This window comes from Fundulus heteroclitus, chromosome 13 (genome assembly GCF_011125445.2).
Source record: "Fundulus heteroclitus isolate FHET01 chromosome 13, MU-UCD_Fhet_4.1, whole genome shotgun sequence".
Taxonomy (NCBI): domain Eukaryota; kingdom Metazoa; phylum Chordata; class Actinopteri; order Cyprinodontiformes; family Fundulidae; genus Fundulus; species Fundulus heteroclitus.
This window is the reverse complement of record NC_046373.1, coordinates 11,268,043-11,288,679: the sequence shown is the minus strand read 5'-3', so window position 1 is coordinate 11,288,679 and position 20,637 is coordinate 11,268,043. Positions and strand designations below refer to the sequence as shown.

The following is a 20,637-nucleotide window of genomic DNA, read 5'->3' as shown; positions in this document are numbered from 1 at the left end:
AATAATAAATTTCAACATGGCTATTTAATTTTTATTCCTTTCATTTGACGTTGCTCCAGAGAGTCAACTGTAGCAGGACAGTGAAAAGAAAACATCACTAAAGTAAAAAAAACTACCATTATCCGTTTTAAGTGACATTATCTAAAACTCACACTCCATCCTGCCCACCTCAATATCTATTATATATATATATATATATATATATATATATATATATATATATATATATATATATATATATATATATATATATATATATATATATATATAAGCAAAGACTTGAACTGCAGTTGTAGGTCTAAATTGCATTGCGGAACATTCAGCACAAGCCGCGGTGCTGCGGGACTATTTTGATGATGCACCGGAAGTAACAGGGGTGACATTTGTCATTGGACGAAGACGAGAGCATGTGTTTCCACACTTGAGCTGCTAATTTCTCTTAATATCCTTTCACTGGTGTCAGATTTATGTATTAAAGCGAAGACCGAGGAGGATGATGGCGACGCGGAGTTGTCGGTTCCTTCTCCAGCGGGGAGCTCAGCTCGTCTCTCCTCTGGCAGCAGCTGGACGGTAAGGATGCTAACTAGCTAAGTGTGCTAGAAGGCGAGTCTCTTCTTAGTAAAAAGATTTATTTTATTCCATCAACGTCAAGATTATTTTTATAACCCCGTCCTCGTTATGAGCGGTTCCAGTCTTCGATATTTCACGTTAGGTGAGGTGCTGCAGGGACGCTTTCTTCATCAGATTTTTAACAATAATATAGTCACTGTAATCGTAGTTTAATGGCGCCTAACAGAAGACACAAACTTTGCTGCACTTTGTCATTTTGTATGTACAGAGTGCATACAAAACGAAATTTCGCTGCATACAGCTTACGACAATGTAATGAGTTTGCAATTCAAATAAAATAACATTACAATATAAAGTGCAGCAGTGATAAGAATGTACAGTGCAGGAGAATTTTTAAACGTTTTTTTAAAAATGTGTGCAGAAGAATGTTCCACCATGTTTGTAGTGCAAAAATAGTGGTGCAAAAAATTTTGCAAAGTTCAATGTTGACAGTTCAAGATAATAATGGTGCAAAAAATGCAGTAACTGTTCAGTTGACTATTCCAGTCCTCTTTACTACTAATATGCTATTTTGGGTCGTGAACCATTCTTATGGATAAAAAAAGTTCTGTTTTAAGTGGATTTATTTGGGGCTGAACAATTAATCGTATAAAAAATGCAATTTCCAAATCACAAAGGTCTGCAATTAAAAAAATCACAAAGTTTTGGGCATTAATATAAGTGCCAAAATTAAATTAATCTCTCTTGGTATTTACGCTTTTACACATTTCCAGAATGACTGACATTGAACTGGTAAAAGACAGAAATCTCTGTTCAATTGGAACTGGGGTGTCCAAACATTTCTTCAAGTGGGCCAGAATTGTCAAATCAAAAGTACTCAAAGGCTAAAAAGTAGAATAAAGAAAAACTAAAATTACGGTACCCAAAAAAAATATTTTGTGAATTTTTGTTTACTTGCTCAATAAAATTAATCTTGCCTGCAAGAGGAATTGTTGTGGCGTTTGTGCGTTCACAAACACACCAGAATCCATCTTGTCCCACTTCAACCGTTTGCGTCCGAACCAAAAAAACGGTTCAGGCCAATCACGTTGCAGTATTGCGGTTTAAGGCGGGACCTACAGCTGTGGTGAAACCAACATAAACATGGCAGTGCAGGAGGACACACGCGTAGCTGCTGCTGTCACATCTGTTTTTTTTTCAGAATCCACAATTTCATCTTTGAAAGAAGAGCAGCAAGAAGTGCCATGATCAGTGTAACTTGTGGTTTCTCAGGACGTCATCAGCCTACGTTTTAATATGATACCATGATTGGCTATAACCAACCTTTGTTAGGCGGGCACTAGGTGTCACTTCTCCCAATCAGCTCAGAGAGTTCTGGTGAACGTCCCTCCTTTCCCCAAACGGATTAGATGGGAGCAGACCCGGATTGATGATGTTCAGAATGGAGAGTGCGGCACATTATGTTGCACTCTCCATTCTGCACATCACCATATATCTGGCTGACCAGGTTACCAGAAAATATGATGCTGTAGAACACCATCATTTGATGGCGCACTGCAGGCTGGTCCAGATAACTGGACCAGCCTGCATTGCCATGCGTCAGTGGCAAAGGTTGAAAGTTTTTCAACTTCCTTCTATCGGGCAGCAGCCCCGCCTGTGCACATCTACTTGTATGAGCTCCAAATTTCTCCAGTGGCTTGGCTGGAGGAGGGCAAGTGATTGTCAGCGCACAAGTTCCATAGGAAATGAACGGACCAGGTGCAACATCGCTCCCCGTGGGTCGAGCCCATAAAAGTCTCTGGATAGATGTTGTCCTGTTTGTACAAAAACTAGGGCTGTGCATAAAAATCGATACAAAGATTAATATTGATGTTTGTAAAAACAATTTAATATCGATATTCTGGCTTTCAAGATCGATATACTTCCCAACCCCTAGGGAGCGCTATTACAATGTACCATTACTGGGAGGAAGTGCAAATGAGACAAATTTGCAGAATGGCCAACATGATTTTAGAGGCGCCTTCATCCCTAAAATCAGATGTTGGGGCACATTTTTGGTTTCTGTGATACGTTAACTGCATTGAACCAAATGGACTTTATTTTCCTGTTAGTATATCAGTGTTCAAAAAATTTAACAGCATCCACTGGGCGAGAACCCCGCCTCTCACCCAGTGGACGCTGGAGATAGGCACCAGCGACCCCATGAGGGATAAAGCGGTTTGGAAAATGGATGGATGGATGGATAACATTTGGCTGGTTTTGTTGATTCAATTACTTTGGGCATTAATTTGAAAGTAATAAATATCGATATTGGAGTCAAATCAAGCTGAGCTATATCAGGAGTCGTATTGTATCGTGAGCTATGTATCGAGAATCGTATCGAAACGGCTCATCCTAGATGATACCCAGCCCTAATAAAAACAGCGCAGGGGCCGCAAATGGCCCCTGGACGCACTTTGGACATGCCTGAGATCGAAACTCCAAAGACATGCACTGGAGACCTGTACCTTTAAGGATGACTGCTATTAAAGATTTTCTCCTGTTTCAATTTGCAATGTACAAACACGAGGATTGAACCCCAAGACGGACTGTTCCACTTTTGGAGGGAGTGGTGGACTAGTGGTTAGAGCAAGGTGCAAGTTCCCTAGTTTGAATCGCACAGACCGCCCACCTGGGTTCCCGAGCAAAGCTGCGAGCCCCAGAGCGCTCCCTGGACGCCCCACAGTGGCAGGGTTTGTTTATCGATGAACTCAGGACGCACACACGGAACTAAAAGTTTGAGTCTTTATTGAAGGAAGTATGCTGGGTGGTGAGTGATGAAGACCGGAGGTTCAGGACTGCAGAAGGTCTTGGATGTAGATGATGGCAGGAGCTGACGGGCCGGAGACAGAGAGTCCACACTAGCTAGGTGCTTCTCGGCTAGCAGGCCTCATAGCACTCAGGGCGGCTAGTCAGGTTAGCAGTATCAGGAGACACCAGGGCGCAGAGCAGAGCTTCACCAGAGCAGCTTGACAGGTTAGCAGATCACTGAAGGCACCTGGACAAAGAGCAGAACTTCTCCAGGAACGAACCACAGAATAAAAAGACTTACAGAGGCACTGGCATGGAGTGGTGGATAGCAGATGACGGCCCAGTGCTGAACTGAAGGCAGAGGCAGGTTTAAATAGAGCACTTCACAGGTGGAACAAGGGTCTGGCTAATTGACTGGTAAATTGTTAACAGGTGTGACTGACTGCTGAGGAGGTGAAGTGAAAATGACAGAAATTAACTGATGACAATGAAAACTAACAATAAATAAAGTCAAACCTAACCCACATGAGATGAAAAATGAAAATAACAGAAAAATGAAGTCAAACCAGAACTCAACCATGACATCCAGGGGACACTTTTCATTGGAACGGGCGAAACGTAGCATCGACAAATAAAGATGGTTATTACTGTATCTACAGACCAACTTAAATGTGGTTGAAATTGGATGGAGGAGAGTTATTCTGGGTTTCTGCACACAGTCTTTACTGTGCACACATGCACAGAACTAATAAGTCAAACAAGAGGGAAGAGTAGAAGACAAGCAGCGTGTTGAACCTCAGAGAGCTTTCAGCAGCAGCTCTGCAGCCAGTGGAGAGGACTCCAGTAGCCCGGCATTAATGACTCATGTGTGCAGTTTATCTGTCTGGTGGCAACACATTTATCCCCACTAAACTATGAAAACTTGTTTTGCAGCCTGTCTTGCACACTTGTACTCATGTAATGAGCTCAGAAAGACTTCATTTATTTGTGTGGCCAGGACAGTTTAGTAAGATAAATGATTGATACAAATGCAGCTTTCTGAGCCGTGCCTCTTTAATCTTATCCCTTTTTTGTTGCTTTATCAGTGGATAAGCAGGAGACACTGTTTAAATAGGTCCAGCTCTAATTATGTAAAAGCTAATGTGTATAACAGGATGTAAAAAACGTAATTCGTTTTAAAACCTACAGATCAGCAGAAATCTTTCACCGCATATTGACTGCTGCACCTTAGGGCTTTCCGACTTCTTCTTTTATGGCAAATGTTCCTTTTCTATTGCCGTCCTGCTTCGAGACGGCCTCAGGTGGAGTCGAGTCGCTGAAATCATTGCATCCAGCCCGGTTTTTAAAGCAGGGCTCAGCAGTTTGTGGTCCTAGAGGGCCGGCGTCCTGGATGCTCCAGAGGTTCACCGTTTGAATCCACCAGCTTTAAATGGACGGAGCATTAGCAGGCGCCCGCAGAGCTCGGATGGAGATAATTCAGCTGTTTGAATGAGCTGCGCTGCGGTAGGGACACCCAGAGAGCTGGAACCGTCCGCCTCGCGTTTGGAGGAGCAGTCGTCTAATCGGATCAGAGCTTTTCAGTTCAATATTTTTTTTTTAAGGGTCTCAAAAATGCTTCATATCCAGAGTGTGAATTTTAACACTTGCCACACTGACGTGTTGGGATGATGCAGCGTTCAGAAAACCAACGAGATGAGGATCTAACTGTATTCAGCAAGTAAATTATGCTTTGATCTGTTCACTAGTTCGAATCTCTGGTATTTTCTGTCTGTCTGTGTTAGTAAATCTTTATTTAGGGGTCCTGAAGTGCCTCGCATCTACAAATTAGCGTTATTGCATGTAGATATAATATTTTCTCAACGACCGACCTGTCAGATCAGTTTTCATTTCGGGCTTTCACTGAATTGGAAAGCTTCAGGTCAGATGTGTCGGATGTTTTAGAGAACAAAATAAATTACCCGAGCCATGAGTGTTTTTATTGTGACTGAAGCACCACAGTAACATGTTTAGATGGTAGGAAAGTTTGGATGGTGCCTTAAGGCTCCGCGCTGTGGTTTGCTGAATGAGGAGACTAGAGCGGACCAATTTGAGGTGACGTGTGATATCAGGGTGTCAGAACACGTCTTCAACAGCGTAATAGATATATTTAACTCTTGTTTCTGTTCGCTAATTTAAAAATGAAGTGACAATAAAATCTGAAAGTTGGCTGATGGAAGTCAGTTTCCCTGGAGTGGTTATATTGGTCAGTCGGGTTGCAAATTTGCAAAGATGGAAACTTTTCACACAAGTTCACAGCCATTTGTGGGAATATATATATATATATATATATATATATATATATATATATATATATATATATATATATATATATATATATATATATATATATATATATAAAATTTTGTTTGTTTTTTGGGAAATATTGAAGGTTGGCCTTTAACAGAGGTTAAACTATCCAACTATAGTTTTGGAACATCCTGTTATTACAGCTAAAGCAGTAGTATTGTTTTGTTTACCTATTTTAAACAAGGACGAGGTTAAAAAATAAAAGCCTGAATTTAAACTCTAACCCTGTTTAAATCTAACCTTATTTTTTAAAATATGCCAGCCTTACGACCAACCTTGCTTAATTTCCTCTGCCTATATCACTCAGAAGACCACATGGTTCTGGATCGGAGTTTAGCGAAATCATTGAAAAATTTCTGTTGATATTATTCAGGTGTCTGTCGCGATATATATTGATATTGATTTATTGCCCAGCCCTAATTCCAGCATTTTGGCTAAAACTGCCAGATTTTATGCCAGTATGCTCAAAACACACTGCTTACTGCAGGGTGTGGATGCCACGCCCCCTCCGGTTTCCAGAACCCTGAGGTACTGATGAGGCCCGGGAAGAGACCGGCGTCTAAAAGGGTGTGGCAGAAACGGGGAAGTTTGAGGGATGACGTTGTTTGAATTGCATGTCAAAATTGTATTTTGCTTCTTTTTTCTGAGTCTTTTAATTAATTTGGTAACATTTTACTCAACATGCATGTTTCTGTTCTGTGAGAGAATAAATTATTTAGTAAAATTGATAAAACTGAGAAAGTTCTACTTTAAAAAGGACAATTTAAAGTGACGTGATTTTAATTGCATTATTTTTGCATTAACGTCTGCCTATGAGCCATTCAAATGTCAATATTTATCTTTGAACATGAAACCGTTTAACTTACCCCATAAATTCCCACAGTTCTCATCGAATTTCTTTGCTCAACGTCACTGAAAGTTACTGGAGATGCGGGAAATGTTTTGCCACGGTTGCAACCATACTGGTTTTAAGGGGAACACAATAACAAAGAAAACAATCTAATCGTTATTAGGGCTGTGCATAAAAATCAATACAAAGATTAATATCGATGTTTTTAAAAACGATTTAATATCGATATTCTGGCTTTCAGTATCAATATACCTCCCAATCCCTAGGGGGCGTTATTACAGCGTGCCATTACTGTTCACAGAGAGGAAGTGCAAGTGAAACAAACTTGCGGTACGGCCGACAGGATTTTAGAGGCGCCTTCGTCCCTAAAATCAGACATTTGGGCACATTTTGGGTTTCTGCGATACGTTAAATGCATTGAACCAAATGCATTTAGATCAGTGTTCAATAAATTGAATATAAATATAATATTTAGCTGATTTTGTTGATTGAATGACTTTGACATCAATTTGAAAGTAATAAATATTGATATTGGAGTCAAATCAAGCTGATCTATATCGAGAATCGTATCGAATCGGCTCATCCTAGATGAAACCCGGCCCAAATCTTTATTCGCGATGAATTAGGAAACCATGCCACATTTCTCCCATGACGTTAGGAAGCCTTCATCTCTCTTTGTGGCCTTTAGCGTGTGCTGCTCTGTGTCTGGTGGGGGTCTCTACTGCAGCGGGACTGGATTTAAACGGGATTAATATATATCACGAGCTGCATTTGTCTTTATTATTATTGCTATTTTTCCAGCGTCTGCATTCCTGACACTTGGGAAATGTTAGGCAGCAAATATTGCACCCTAACATTACCATCCAGGCCCTGATACGCCGATACATATATGTGTGTGATATACTGCAGCCTGGCCTCAGCTGCGATCGTAACTCACCGTTGTCCTTCCTTTCTTCCGTCTCTCAGCCCCGTCCCATTGTTGGGTTGCGTCCGGACTGTGAAGACCACCACGTGGTTTGAAGAGCACCTGACGGAGGACAACCAGAAGTACATGAGAAGCCTCCTGGGAGAGGAATTCAGGACTCAGACGGCCGAGAAGCTCAACCCCCTCAAAGACGAGCCCTGGCCCCGACACGAGTGGACAGAGGGTAGGAGCCGCGATCGGCCGGGAGCGCCGTTCCCGTCGGCACGCACGTTCAACGTCTTTTTTTATTTGTCCTCCCTGCAGGAAGTCGTAGAGTCGGCCTAGTGGCTGTCAAGTTGGGGATGGCTCCTATCTGGACTAAAACAGGAGAAAGACACCCGGTCACGTTGCTGCAGGTACGCACCCAGAATCCCTCTTTTTGGGTCTGCTGAGCCCTCAGCTTTGTGATCTAAACGGCTCTGATGAGCTGTAATAACGAGCGGCAATGTTTGTCATTAAAAGTGAAATGGGTCAAAAAGAAAAAAAGAAACTCATTTCCATGGAAAGAATGGCCACTTTTGCTGACAGCGAAGGTGGGGAGAATACAACAAGGAAAGCATTTCTTCACGCTCTATTAGATTGTTCGGCAGTCTGCCTCTGTGAAAGGTGCTTTTGATCATGTTTAAAAGGCAGCTCAGAGTCAGGCAGCCTCTTCATTGTTGGGAGCTACCAGCCCTTAGAGACGTTTGGAACGATTTCATTCAGGCGCTCAGGATTATTCTGCCCAACTTTAAAAGCATTCAGAAGCCAGAGTTTAACAAGTGGCTTGAACATGAGACAGTTTCCTGTGAAGTACCTCATGTTGGAGTGCGGTGGGTGGTGATGCGCTTATATACAGTACAGGTGCTCAGTCCAGTAACTATATATGCATTTCATATAAAGTGCGTCTGCAGGTCCTTGGAACAGGTTTCTTACCCCAGTAAGCCTTTTCACATTGGGTTTTACTCCAACCAATAACGACAATGTACTTTATGTGACGGATCGACCCAAAGTAGAGAAATCATGAGGTGGAAGGAGACGTGGAATTGGCCATCAATCGTTTTTTACTAATAAACATCTGGGAAGCGTGGCGTGGGTTTGTATTTAGGTCAGTTCTGTACAGAGCTACGTTTTGCAGCAGCTGCAGGTCCATATCTGAGACTTTGTCCCTCGTTTTTCTTTGCATGGTAAAAGCGGAATCAGATCGGATGGAGAAAGGTTGTCCTGCGGGTTTTCTGGAGCTTCTAACAGATTTCCTGTCTGGAGTATCTCGTATTTTCCTCCGTTCGGCAGGTCAGCTCTGACCTGCCTCTCTGTCCCTGCTAAAGCAGTGAATCCCCACAGCGGACATCACTGTGGGGCCGTGGTGTTTAGAGTGACACATTTAGTTAGTGAAACGTTTTGAAAGCGCTTCATTTTCCGGTCCATCTACGTTCAGACCCTCACCTGTGGTCGTGAAGAATGGATCATGACCTAGTGTGAGATCCCATATGCAAGCGGCCGAAATGAGCTTCATCCGTACGGGCGGCCTGGGCTCGGCTTTAGATGTTATCTCTAAAGCTTAAAGCTCTTCTCTGTATTAAAAGGAGTGAGTTGATGTGTCATCTGGCTTCTGATCAGGATGGCTCCTCTGCGCCTCCCTTCGGGGTTTCTTTTTTGTGCGCGTCCCGCTGGGAGGAGACCCAGGACTGACCCAGAACTCACCAGAGGGAACATATATCCCATCTGGCCCGGGAACCCTTTGGGATTCTGCAGAATGAGCGGGAGGATGTCGCTGGGGAGAGGGATGTCTGGGTTTCCTACCTGGACCCCTTAACTCTGCGACCCGGTTTTGGATAAGAAGGCAATTAAATGGATGGAAAACCACGTATTTCCCTTCAGCTTCATCATTATGCGCCCTTTTGTGTTGGTCCATCACATAAAGTCCAAACTAAATACAAGGCAAGGCAAATTTATTTATATAGCACAATTCAGTACAGAGACAATGCAAAGTGCTTTACATGACTAAAATATAGGAATAAAAGCAAGTAGGGATAGAATGTAGAAACAAAAAAAGAACATTTGAAAACAGTAAAACAGTTTAACTTGAACATTCAAAGGCAATTCTAAACAAATGTGTTTTTAATCTCGATTTAAAGGAACTCAGGCTTTCAGCACTTTTACAGATTTCTGGAAGTTTGTTCCAGATAAGTGGAGCATAGGAACTAAATGCTGCTTCTCCGTGTTTAGTTTGTGTTCTAGGTATGCAGAGCCTTCAGCATAACAGAAGTATTTTAAAGTTTATTCTCTGAGATACAGGGAGCCAGTGTAAGGACTTTAGAACTGGGGTTATGTGCTCTACTTTCTTAGTCTTAGTGAGGACGCGGGCAGCAGCGTTCTGGATCAGCTGCAGCGATCTGATCCACTTTTTAGGCAGACGTGTGAAAACACCGTTGCAGTAATTAATTCTACTAAAAATAAACGCATGGATTAGTTTTTCCAGATCCTGCTGAGACATCAGTCCTTTAATCCTGGAAATGTTCTTCAGGTGATAAAAAGCCGACCTTGTAATTGTCTTTAGATGCTTTTGAAGGTTCAGGTCTGAGTCCATCACTACACCCAGGTTTCGGGCCTGATTAGTTACAAGGAGTTACAAGGAGATCTGTGATTGTAAAGTGAAAACATTAAATAAGGTATGAATGCTTTTGCATGGCAGTGTATAAACTTATTCCATATATTTCTATTTCAACATCTTTCATTATAATTGGAAGCAAACGGCCAATCATCTGCCGCTCATTCACTTTTTGTCTCCTCAAGTCGCTTCCTTTTCTGCTGTAATTTCACATCTTATGAAAAATAAGTTTAAATCTACATTTGGTGTTGTTGGATTATAAATATTGCTTCTTTTTGCTCCACTTATTTGATTTAAATAATTTGAAATACATATATATTTTAGATGCCGTCCTTAAGTAATCCACGTCATGCAAAGGGGCATGGTGGGTCGTGATTTGATGTCATCCATTTAGATCAGGCCAAATGCTGTGAGAGTAAATTAACCCCGTAGATGAATATTAATACTTTACAACAGGGACTTCCATCTAATTGATTAGCTATTTGTGTCCCCTGCTCACGAGGACCAGGCCGGGCAGCGAAAACTGCAATCAGGCTCTTCTTTAATCAGACGCTTTGCTGACGCTGTCCTCCTGATTGTTCTTGCAATATGTTTTGCCCCCCATATGTTTCCCAGGTGCAAGATTGCCACGTGCTGAAGTACCTCCCCAAAGAAGAGTTTGACGGGCGCACCGCTGCTCTCGTTGTAGGAGGGAAGAACGCGTCTCCGTTCCATGTAAGTGGGAAAATAATGCTACTTTGAGAATTTGTGCAAAAGGGAAAGTAGTGTTTTTAGGGAGGGATTTATTTCCCAGAAATTTGTTTAAAATGAAAGTCAGGATGGCATCCCAGTCTATTAGCTCACTTTTAAAAATACACATTTGCAAACGTGGATGTTTTTGGGATTCTGTAGCTTATTATTTGTCTTCTGGCTGCAACACAATAAGGAATGCTGCTCCCGGATTTCCTGAATCACCATAATTTTTGCTTAAGGCTTTTTTGCTTGCTGCTTATTCTTTATCCCTGTTTTACACGTCTTTATTAGTCTTTCCCTAAAGAGCTGATATGGCATGATCCCAAATTAAAGGATGAGCCTCTGCTCCACAGTCTGCCTGTAAAGAAGCCCTGAGGCTCTCCTGGCCCCTGACTAAATGAAGAAGCAGGAAATTCTTGGTGCGTTCGCTGTGGAATCTCTGAGCTGTAAAAAAAATAAAAATAAAAATCAGCTCTAACCTTCATTTAAAATGTTTTCTCACCAATCTCGAGCTTAAGAACTCAGACACCAAGTTCATAAAAAACAAATAAACAAAGAACAATCTAGCGGCTCAGACCGTTTTAGCTATACTGCTCCCTGACCGGCCATTATCACACAACGAATCAGCCAATCACACGGCAGCTACTCTGCAGGGTTTAGGCGTCTAGACGTGGTGAAGATGACTTGCCGGAGTTCAAGCTGTGGGATTGAATTCAGTTTAAATGTGCCGTTCAGCGAGCAGCAGTTGTGTGGGATGAAGATGGGAAGACCGGGTTGAGATGATTCAAAGCCAACCATGGGTCAAACTAACCTGACTCTAGCCAGATTGATATCGCTCCGCTTAGCTTCACTCACATCCATCTGGGACCTCTCCCATAGAGAGTGATTTCTCCAACCAATTTTATTGTCTAGCCAATCAGGACGCAGGGCTGGAGTTTCATAGATGTGACGTAGTGGAGAAGCGACCGTGACGTGTTTTGATTCAGACAGCAATGGCGGCTCGCATTGAGGAAGCAAGCGTTAACATTGATGCTGCTATTTCTTCCGTGTTGTCCAATCTACCTAATATTGTTTCATTAAAAGAACATCAGAGAACGCCTCTGAAGGCTTTTGTTGGTGGAAACCATGTTTTCGCCCTTCTCCCGACCGGATTTGGCAAGTTTTGTTTTCCGGGTAGCGCCCATGGCGGAGCGGTTAGCGTGAACCATATAGGGTAGTTCACGCGTGACGTCCCGCGTGACGTCAGCGCAACATCCGGGTCCTGCTGGTAGGCAGAAACAGTACTATTCTCGTCTACTACATGACAAAACGGGTGATTTAGAGCGTACTTTTAGTTAGTTTATTTTTGGAATCTAAACAATGCCTACGACTTGTTGTGCTCCCGGTTGCACAGAGAGGCATTCCAAATCGTTGGATGTACGTTTCTGTCGTTTACCGAAGGAGGAAGGACGAAGAAAGAAATGGATATTTTCAATGAAAAGAGCGCAGGCAGACACTCTGTTGCACAAACATGTGTGAACAACATCCATCCATCCATTTTCTGACCCGCTTAATCCCTCGTGGCGTCGCGGGCGTTGCTGGAGCCTTTTTCCCGATATAAAATAATTGTAGCCGTCCAGTGGTTTCAGGGGCTTTCGTGCTCTCTTGTCTGTACTGGCCTGCCGTGTTTATAAGGCAGCTGTATATGTCGCGGTACGGAAAACTTGGCCAGCATTTCACAGACTAGCTCCGTCCCTTCAGGCTTTTGCTGTGTGGATCTGGCAATCTGATACCATCAACCATCAACCTACTCTTAAAACGATCTTGTGATACGTAATCTAAAAAAGAAAAAATACGTGGAGAACTCGTCAGTTTCTCTGTTTGCGTCCGCCATTGTGTTCGCCTTTTGCCTACCAGTCCGGCGCGCATGCGCGAAAAACCCGCATCAAAACAATAACAATGAACTACCCTATTAGGAGGCCTTTAGTCCTCGACGTGGTCGGCCCGGGATCGACTCCGACCCGCGGCGCTTTGCCGCCTGTCTTCCCCCCTCTTCCTGTCAGCTCACTGTCAATAAAACGTGTGCCACTAGAGCAGCAAACACATTAAAAAAAAAGTTTTGTTTTTACCTGCGTCGCTCTCACGGGTCACGGGTTAGCTTCGGTGTGAATGGTTGAAATATTACGTCCATAAAGATGACAGACAAGTGGCTTATCCAATCATATGCAAGGATTTTTGATAAGGCCCAGCCTTCAATAAAGGCAATTCCTATGGAGAGGTCCCAGATGGATGTGAGAGCTAGGCGGAGCGAAATCCATCTGGCTAGGGTCAGGTTATGGTCAAACACCACCGAGGTATTTAGATCCCGTTAATCCGGCTACAGCTGCAGACGGCTGCACTGGGTGCCGCTCCTGTCCGCTAAGAACAGGAAACTGGGGCTACAGTTTGGACAGGCTCACCAACGTGGCACAACAAATTCCCGTTACAGCGGGGTCTTCGTTTCAGCCGCAACATTGAAATCGCAGCTGCAGAGTTCGCCGTGAACATCACGAAAGCACGTCTCCATCATGTCTTGTGGAGGAATAACGCGGGGCGTAGTTTCTGCGCCCTTTAGTGCCGACTCATCGCTTAAATGCTACCGCGTGTCTGCAGGTTGTTGCTGACTGTGCCTCTCCGGTTGTAAGCACGTCGATCTCACGTCTTCACATCGCAGGATCTCTGAGGAATATTTCTGACAAAGAACTAGGGCAGTTCTTTGTCAGAAGGTAAAAGGGAGCCCAGCTCAGTGTTAGTAAGGTGTGCCCATGTAGAGGGAGTGTGCTTTGTTGCAGTTTTCCTGTTTCTCTTGAGGATGCCTGGCCTCTTCAGGAATGAGGTTTTCATTTAAGGCTTCATAAAGTCAGACAGGTTTCTGATTATAACTCCCTTTGTATAGATTGTTGGAGTCCATTAACGTCTGTCCCAGTTAAGATGGGACTGCTTCAGTGCTAAAATATTTATTTTAAATCCTAAAATTCCCTTAAAAATGAATTTAAAGTCCTTGCATGAGACATTTATTCTCAGACCAAAGCATATTTCACCCCCCCTGTCCCCTCTAGAAGTAGAGGACACGTTAAAAGAGATTTGACTTTCACCGCGGACGCAGTAGCCATCCGCTGTTAGAACATGAAAAAACAGCGGCGCAGGCCCGAATAAATGAAGGTGTAATTTATTCATTGCAACCCGACAGATGCTTGATGGATCAGTGTCAGGATTTCACTCTCGGGGCTGTTGCGAACCCTGCTCACAGCCGCGTCACTCCTCGGTCGGCGCTTGTTGGACGGAGCGGCTTTGGCAGACTGATTTTCAGTTAACAGACGGGAAGAGGGAGAGTTTGGAGTGATTGGAGGCGCCGAGTCGAGAGCGAGCGGAGCGCTAGCAAATGTCAGAGGCGCTCCCTGCCAAGACGTCTGCGTGCGAGTACGTGTCTTTGGCTCCCGTGCATCCGTAGCAGGATGACGGTATACTTTAAAAGTCCAACTGGAGCTCACTGCTCCTACTTCTTCTGTCTCTCCCATCAGTCTTAGTTTTTCTTTCTTTCTCCCCCCTCTTCCCCCCTTCCCCCTTGCAATGACTGACAGAAGGCAGAGGAAGAAATGGAGATGTTCAGGAATGCAGGAGTTCCCCCTAAACAGAAAGTCACCATCTTTAAGGTGTCGGACAATGCAGTCATCAAACCAGGTACGAGCAAAATAAATAAATAAAACGCTAATTAACTCCAGCTTTTATACAGTAGAGCGGGATTCTGACCTTTTACTCTTTTTTTTTTTCTTTTTTTTTCTTTTTTTTTTTTCCTGTGTCTGTGATGTGAAGGCACGCCTCTGTACGCTGCACATTTCCGCCCGGGTCAATATGTAGACATCACAGCCAAATCGTAAGTTTAAGCACGTTTTTTTTTTTTTTTTTTTTTTCAGTTCTTGCAATTTCATTTATTTACCAAGATATCACTTTAAATGCAAATATAAATCCGCTCCTTAACTTTGAACTAATCTACAGAAATCCTAACTTGTTTGCATACCCCTTCACCTTTTTCTATATATTTGTCAGGTTTAATTTGATCAATCAAAGCAAAACGGTGCATCATTTGAAGTGGAAAGAAAATGTTTTTTTTTTTTAGGAATAAAAATCCGCAGGTGTGGTGGGCGTTGTTATAATAAATGGAAAGCCATGCATTATTTTGCTTCCATTTGATAATCATCCCCTACGTTTTAGATGGCCTAGCACATAGAATCTGATTTATAATACAATGAAATTCGTGACTGCGGTGTGAAAGAAAAAGGGATTAATGCTTTTGTAAGGCACCGTAAAAATCCCACTGTATACCGTGTGTGTATGAGTGTATTTCTCGTGTCTTTTGGTAGAATCGGTAAGGGTTTCCAAGGTGTGATGAAGCGATGGGGATTCAAAGGTCAGCCAGCCACCCACGGTCAAACCAAAACTCACCGCAGACCAGGAGCGTCTGGACCAGGAGGGGTAAGCCGTGCACACACACACACACACACACACACACACACACACACACACACAGGCATGAGGCGACTGCGTCCCTTTATTTCTTCCTTTAAGCCTTGGTGATATCCGTCTGCATTCAGGATCCGGCCAAAGTCTTCAAAGGAAAGAAGATGCCCGGCAGAATGGGCAACACGTACATCACGGCTCACGGACTGAAGGCAAGCACTGATCCCAAACGGCGGGGCCGTTTCTGCTCTGAACCCGTTTTGTTATTAACCTGATCTCGTTTAACCTGCGTCGTTTCCACGTTTCTCTTTTCCAGATATGGAGGGTGAACACCAAGTATAACGTGCTGTATGTCCACGGCACCGTCCCCGGTCACAGGAACTGTCTCCTGAAGGTAAAGAACCTCCAAAAACACACAAAGAGCGTGAAGTCAGCGGTCAGCTGCGGCACGTTTAGAAATCTGACGGCGACGAGTGACCTTGCACCTGCGGACCGCCGTCACACCTGCGAGACGCCGTGATTTATCTTCATTGACAGCGTGCTGGATCAGCAGCTTCTGTGTGCGGGCGCGCGCGCGCACACGTGTATTTCCCACGGGACGGGAAGTGGAAGCACAGACTTTAATGATGTCGGTGATATCCTCCGCAGCAATCTCCTTACGCTGCATGTTGGGCTCGCCTCACCAGTGTGGGAGTGTTGCGTTTGCCTCCTATTTGATCCGGAGACAAGTAATAATGAATACAAATGCTCTTTGCACTTCGCCCATCTCAGCCACACACACACACACGCATTCAGCACTCTGGATTCCCTTTCGATTACATCGCCCCAAAGGCTACAGGTTAATAATAAATGGGCTTTATTTGTTTTTATTGTTCTGAGAAGCCGTAATGTCCAAATGCAAATCGGGAACATCTCCGCTTTATCGATTGCAATTGAAACTAAAGCTAACTAATACGTCTTTCCACTGCGTCCTTAAACTTTTTTTGAGCGTCTAATTAACGACTCACACGAGGCAGTAATTTTTTGCGTTGTGTCAGGGGTCCTTTGAAGTGTAGCCAAGGGAGAATTAAAATAGTTTGTGTGGGGAAAAGCTAATGCTTATCCATTAGCTGTTGGAAATAGATCACTCTAAATGAAGGTTTCCCATTGCCGTTTTTATTTCCCGTTTAGTCTTTCATCATGTAGATCACTTTCTAATAGTTATTTGCATCATTGCTTGAATTTAAAGCTGTAAGCAAATAGCGCGGTGGGATCCGGGGTCCTTGAGCTGCTCTGCGTGGCTGAAGCGCAATAAATTACACAGAATAGCTGGTGGAAGCTTTAAAATTGGCCTCTTTAAGAATCGGTGGCTGCTCCAATGCCATGTCGTTAACTGGGCTTCCTTTCACGGCCTCAGGCGTTACGTGACCGGGCTCTATCTCCCCACTCCAACAGAATCGCTTCAAGCGCAGGTCCTCCGTTTTCCTCTGTGCTCAATCATTTCCCTCGACCGTTGCCGGCAGGCGGAGTGTTTGTCATTGTTAGGATTGACTGAACAATGTAGCCTGAAGAGCAGCAACAGAAAAGCACAATTGCCTTCTTTTCTTTTTTTTTTTATTTACTTACAAGGTTCTCTTTTTATTCAAGGGTTGTCACATTCAGCTTTCTTTGTTTTTTAAATAAAAGAAATTAAGAGATTACATACAAAAAAGGTTCAGCAAACATCCGCGGTCACAAGAGGCTGATGGTTTCTTTTCCACCAGTAGCAACTCAGAGCAGTTTGCCGCGGGTTGGCTCGCTTGTTCGGCTTTTCCGTCCAATCGTAACGGTTCCACCTAAACGTTGCTATTTATTGCCCCTTCTTAGACGCGGTTCCATGCGTAGCAAGTCGGCCCGAAGACGCGACGTCACAATGGCTGACGGTTGCTGGTTCGCTACGGGGTGGAGTCACTTTGCATAACTAAAGCTAAACCAAACCAAGAATCAGACCCGCCATGTTTAAAAAAAAAAAAAAAAAAAAAAAAAAAACAACAGACACAGCAGCTACCGAATATATTGTTAGATACTGAATTAAGATGGAAGCCCCCAAATGATGATCTGCTAGTGGAATAAGAATTTTGCATTTAAATGGGAACAATTCATCTCCATCATCTTATTTCAAGTGCAGTATATCTAATTATCTTATTTTAGGGGTCAAAATACTCATTCCACTGGTAGATAATCTTATTTACCTGCTCAAATCAGGGACAAATACACTCGCTTCAAGAAAATGTGACTTATTTTTAGAATGTTTTTGCAGTGAGATCAACTAGAGTGAGCTGGAGGGTGTTACAGGGGAGAGGGATGTCTGGGTTTCCCTCCTGAATTCATGGCCCCCGTGACCCGATTTTGGACAAACGGAAGACAATGGACAGAAGGAAATACGAAAAATCATTCTTTATTCATATAATTTTTCATTAAATTAAATAAGAAGACTTTGTTTCATTAGTCAGATGTGCAGAGAAAGGTTTCAATAAGAGAGACACAATGTAGATCTGCAAAAGTAAAATACTTGTTTACAAATCAAAAGTAACACGTTAACATAAGTGCTGCTTTGTTCACTCGTCTCACAGTCAGCCGGACATAAAACTTGAGTTATCTGTTGTGCTTAGAGCATTTAGCCGAGTATTCGCCCGGAGCTCTGGTTCCTCTGTTTGCAAAGTGGTGTTTGCCTTTTTATGATCTTTCACATGTTAGTTATTGATCCAGGAGTAGAGGATCTGTTAGGCATATACAGTTTACTTCACACTGCGGGCAGAAGGTCTATCCATTAAATATTGATCTCATGAACTGCAAACATTTTGAGATTCAGTCCAAGAAAAGACGACCAGTTAACACGAGCGTATGTTGTTGTGATTTGACAATGAGTCATCCTGCACTAAGTTGACCGATTTATCCGTCCATCTTTAAACATAAAGTTATGCTGAATATCTTTGGCTTCTTAGTTCTATACTTTGACTTAAATGCAGTAGTGTTTAGATTTAGGAGTGTTCCGATCAACATTTATTACACCCAATTGTTAAAAAAGAAGACCAAAAACAGTAACACGCCACTCAAAAAATTTGCAAGCAACTTTTGAAACAAACTAACCCAAAGTGGCTTATCATAAGTGGCGACACTGCTGGGAAAGACTGCTGTGGGTGAAAGCTGAGTTAGGAAAACATGTAGATTTTTGTAAAACTTAAACTTTCTGATGCATTTGAACCTCTCATGCGTGATTATGGTGCGTTTATGTAAATTGGACAAATACAGAAGACATAGAGGCGCATTATTACTTTGTATAATAGACACTACAGCAACATTTCAGCCATTTAGGTGGTTTTTTATCAATCTTTTTCACTTCGTCCAAACTTAGTACAAGGAGTTGTGCAAGTTTAAAGCAAAGTAAATAGTGTTGACCAAAAAGGAGAACCCATCAGGGTTTTATGTTCCGAGCTGTTGTTTTGCTCGTGGTACCTCTTACGAGCGTCCTTTTTAAAGCTGTACTTTCCACGTGCAAACACAACTTTTAATATGTCCGGTTCAGAGTTGCAGCCGCCACATGTAACTTTGATTTGAGACACACTTTTACAACTGTGTCTGGTAAAATAAACATGTTTTATCACAGCCTACTGTTGTTGATTCCGGGAGCTGCCATGTTGGATCCGACAATCTGCCGTAAAAGATTTCTCCGACTTTCCGAGGAGAAAGTCCGACTTTGGTAGCCCTTACAGTTGATTTTTCCAATCGGAAGCTGGAATTTCTGAGTTCTGACTGCAAATGGAACGCACCATTAGCCCAGAACGGTTTTCTTCTTTTGAATGTTGAAGTGTTTACTGTTGATCATATCGCCGCCTGCGGACAGACCATGTGTATTACAGCATTTTTTAATTCCCATCTATCAGACAGGATCCAGAATGGTCCACAGCAAGAGATAGCAATTTAAAAATATCTGTGCTCTGTTATGATCCTATTGATCCTAGTGTTTCAGAAGCCATCTATATGAAAATTAAAAACATTTACAGTCCAAAACCTCTTTGTACGTCTCTCAGGCGTCCACTACGGATGCAGCTGATGGTACATCAGCAGTCGTGCCAATCTGAGTTTTGTCCGAGACTCTAATACTAATCAAGTTAACAATGCCTGAGGGGAAACATGGGAGTGAACGGGGATATCCCCTATGTATCTATTTTAAACAGAAAGAGAATAGCTTCTCTTATCTTCCCTCAGTAATCCTTAGGGAGATGAGAAATGCTGCCTCTACTTCTTTGATCCTTCATATCTGTTTATGATGTAAATTTGCTTCTTTAAATAATAAGCTCCTGTTTATTTGAACACTTGGAGAATGTTTTTCTGCTGCGGAGTTGTCATTAGATTTGTTATTTTACTAAGCGTCTGTGTGTGTGTGTTGCAGGTGAGAGACACTGCACTTCCAACCAGGCAATCCTCTCTCCTCAACCCGCCTTTCCCCACCTACTTCACCGAAGAGGAGGGCGATCTGGACGAAGATCTGTACGATGACAACCTGTTCGTTCACACAGAACCGTCCTTAACGCTGACCTGACCTTAGACTCACTCAGACCCCCCCCCCCCACCGCTATAACAATATTTGTATACTTGAATAAAGATTATTCCTGAAACTGTTTTTATGTTTCTGGGTATGTGTGAAAGGATAGAACGGCACCGAGCCCGATCTGTTTGATCAGAAACTATATCGCTGTCCCTCTCCCCTGAAACCATGGTAACTGAAGTAGTGATGATGTCACCAGAGGATCCCCAAGCAGAGAGAGAGAGAGGAAGAGAGAAAGGAAAGACAATGAACCGAAAACAAAGAGAAAGACCGATATGTTGGAGAAATGTGTAATATCTATGCAGGGTGGAGAGAAGCGGGCGAGGAGGGGTTGAGCCGGATACAATGAGGGGAAAAGTGAGTGGGGAAACAGACAGAACAAGGACAGGCTGTCGTGGCAGGAGCCAAGTAATGAATTGGGTATGAGGCACGGAAGCAAATACGAAAGGAAACGGGGAGAGATGAGCTGGAGAAGGCGTGGAGGGCAGTTACAGGAGGAGAGGGAGAGGCAGGGACGAGGGCTGACAAAGGTTGACATTTGTGCATAAGAGGATAAATAAGAACATTAAAGTTGCAGGAGAAACCGCTGTGCGCTGAAGTGTGTGTGTGTGTGTGTCTGTTTACGTCCACCGCCACTCAGATGAGCGAGATTCATTCTGCGGCCAACAGATCCTAATCTCTCTTGCTTACTTTATGTGGTGGTGGTGAAGGTTTTTCAGGTCGTGGGGTGGGATAAATAACCACAAAACTGC

The 20,637-nt window shown here is 43.1% G+C and overlaps 1 protein-coding gene across 1 annotated transcript; it reads left to right on the top strand.

Annotated features, from left to right (window-relative positions):
* The first annotated feature begins 348 nt into the window (after window positions 1-348).
* On the top strand, window positions 349-19,955 carry mrpl3 (mitochondrial ribosomal protein L3). Its single transcript, XM_012878908.3, has 10 exons — window positions 349-570; window positions 7,523-7,704; window positions 7,785-7,876; window positions 10,726-10,824; window positions 14,442-14,541; window positions 14,674-14,734; window positions 15,222-15,333; window positions 15,453-15,530; window positions 15,635-15,712; window positions 19,730-19,955. The coding sequence occupies exons 1-10, from the start codon at window positions 494-496 to the stop codon at window positions 19,877-19,879; spliced, it is 1,029 nt and encodes a 342-aa protein (XP_012734362.2). The 5' UTR covers window positions 349-493; the 3' UTR covers window positions 19,880-19,955.
* The last annotated feature ends 682 nt before the right edge of the window (window positions 19,956-20,637 follow it).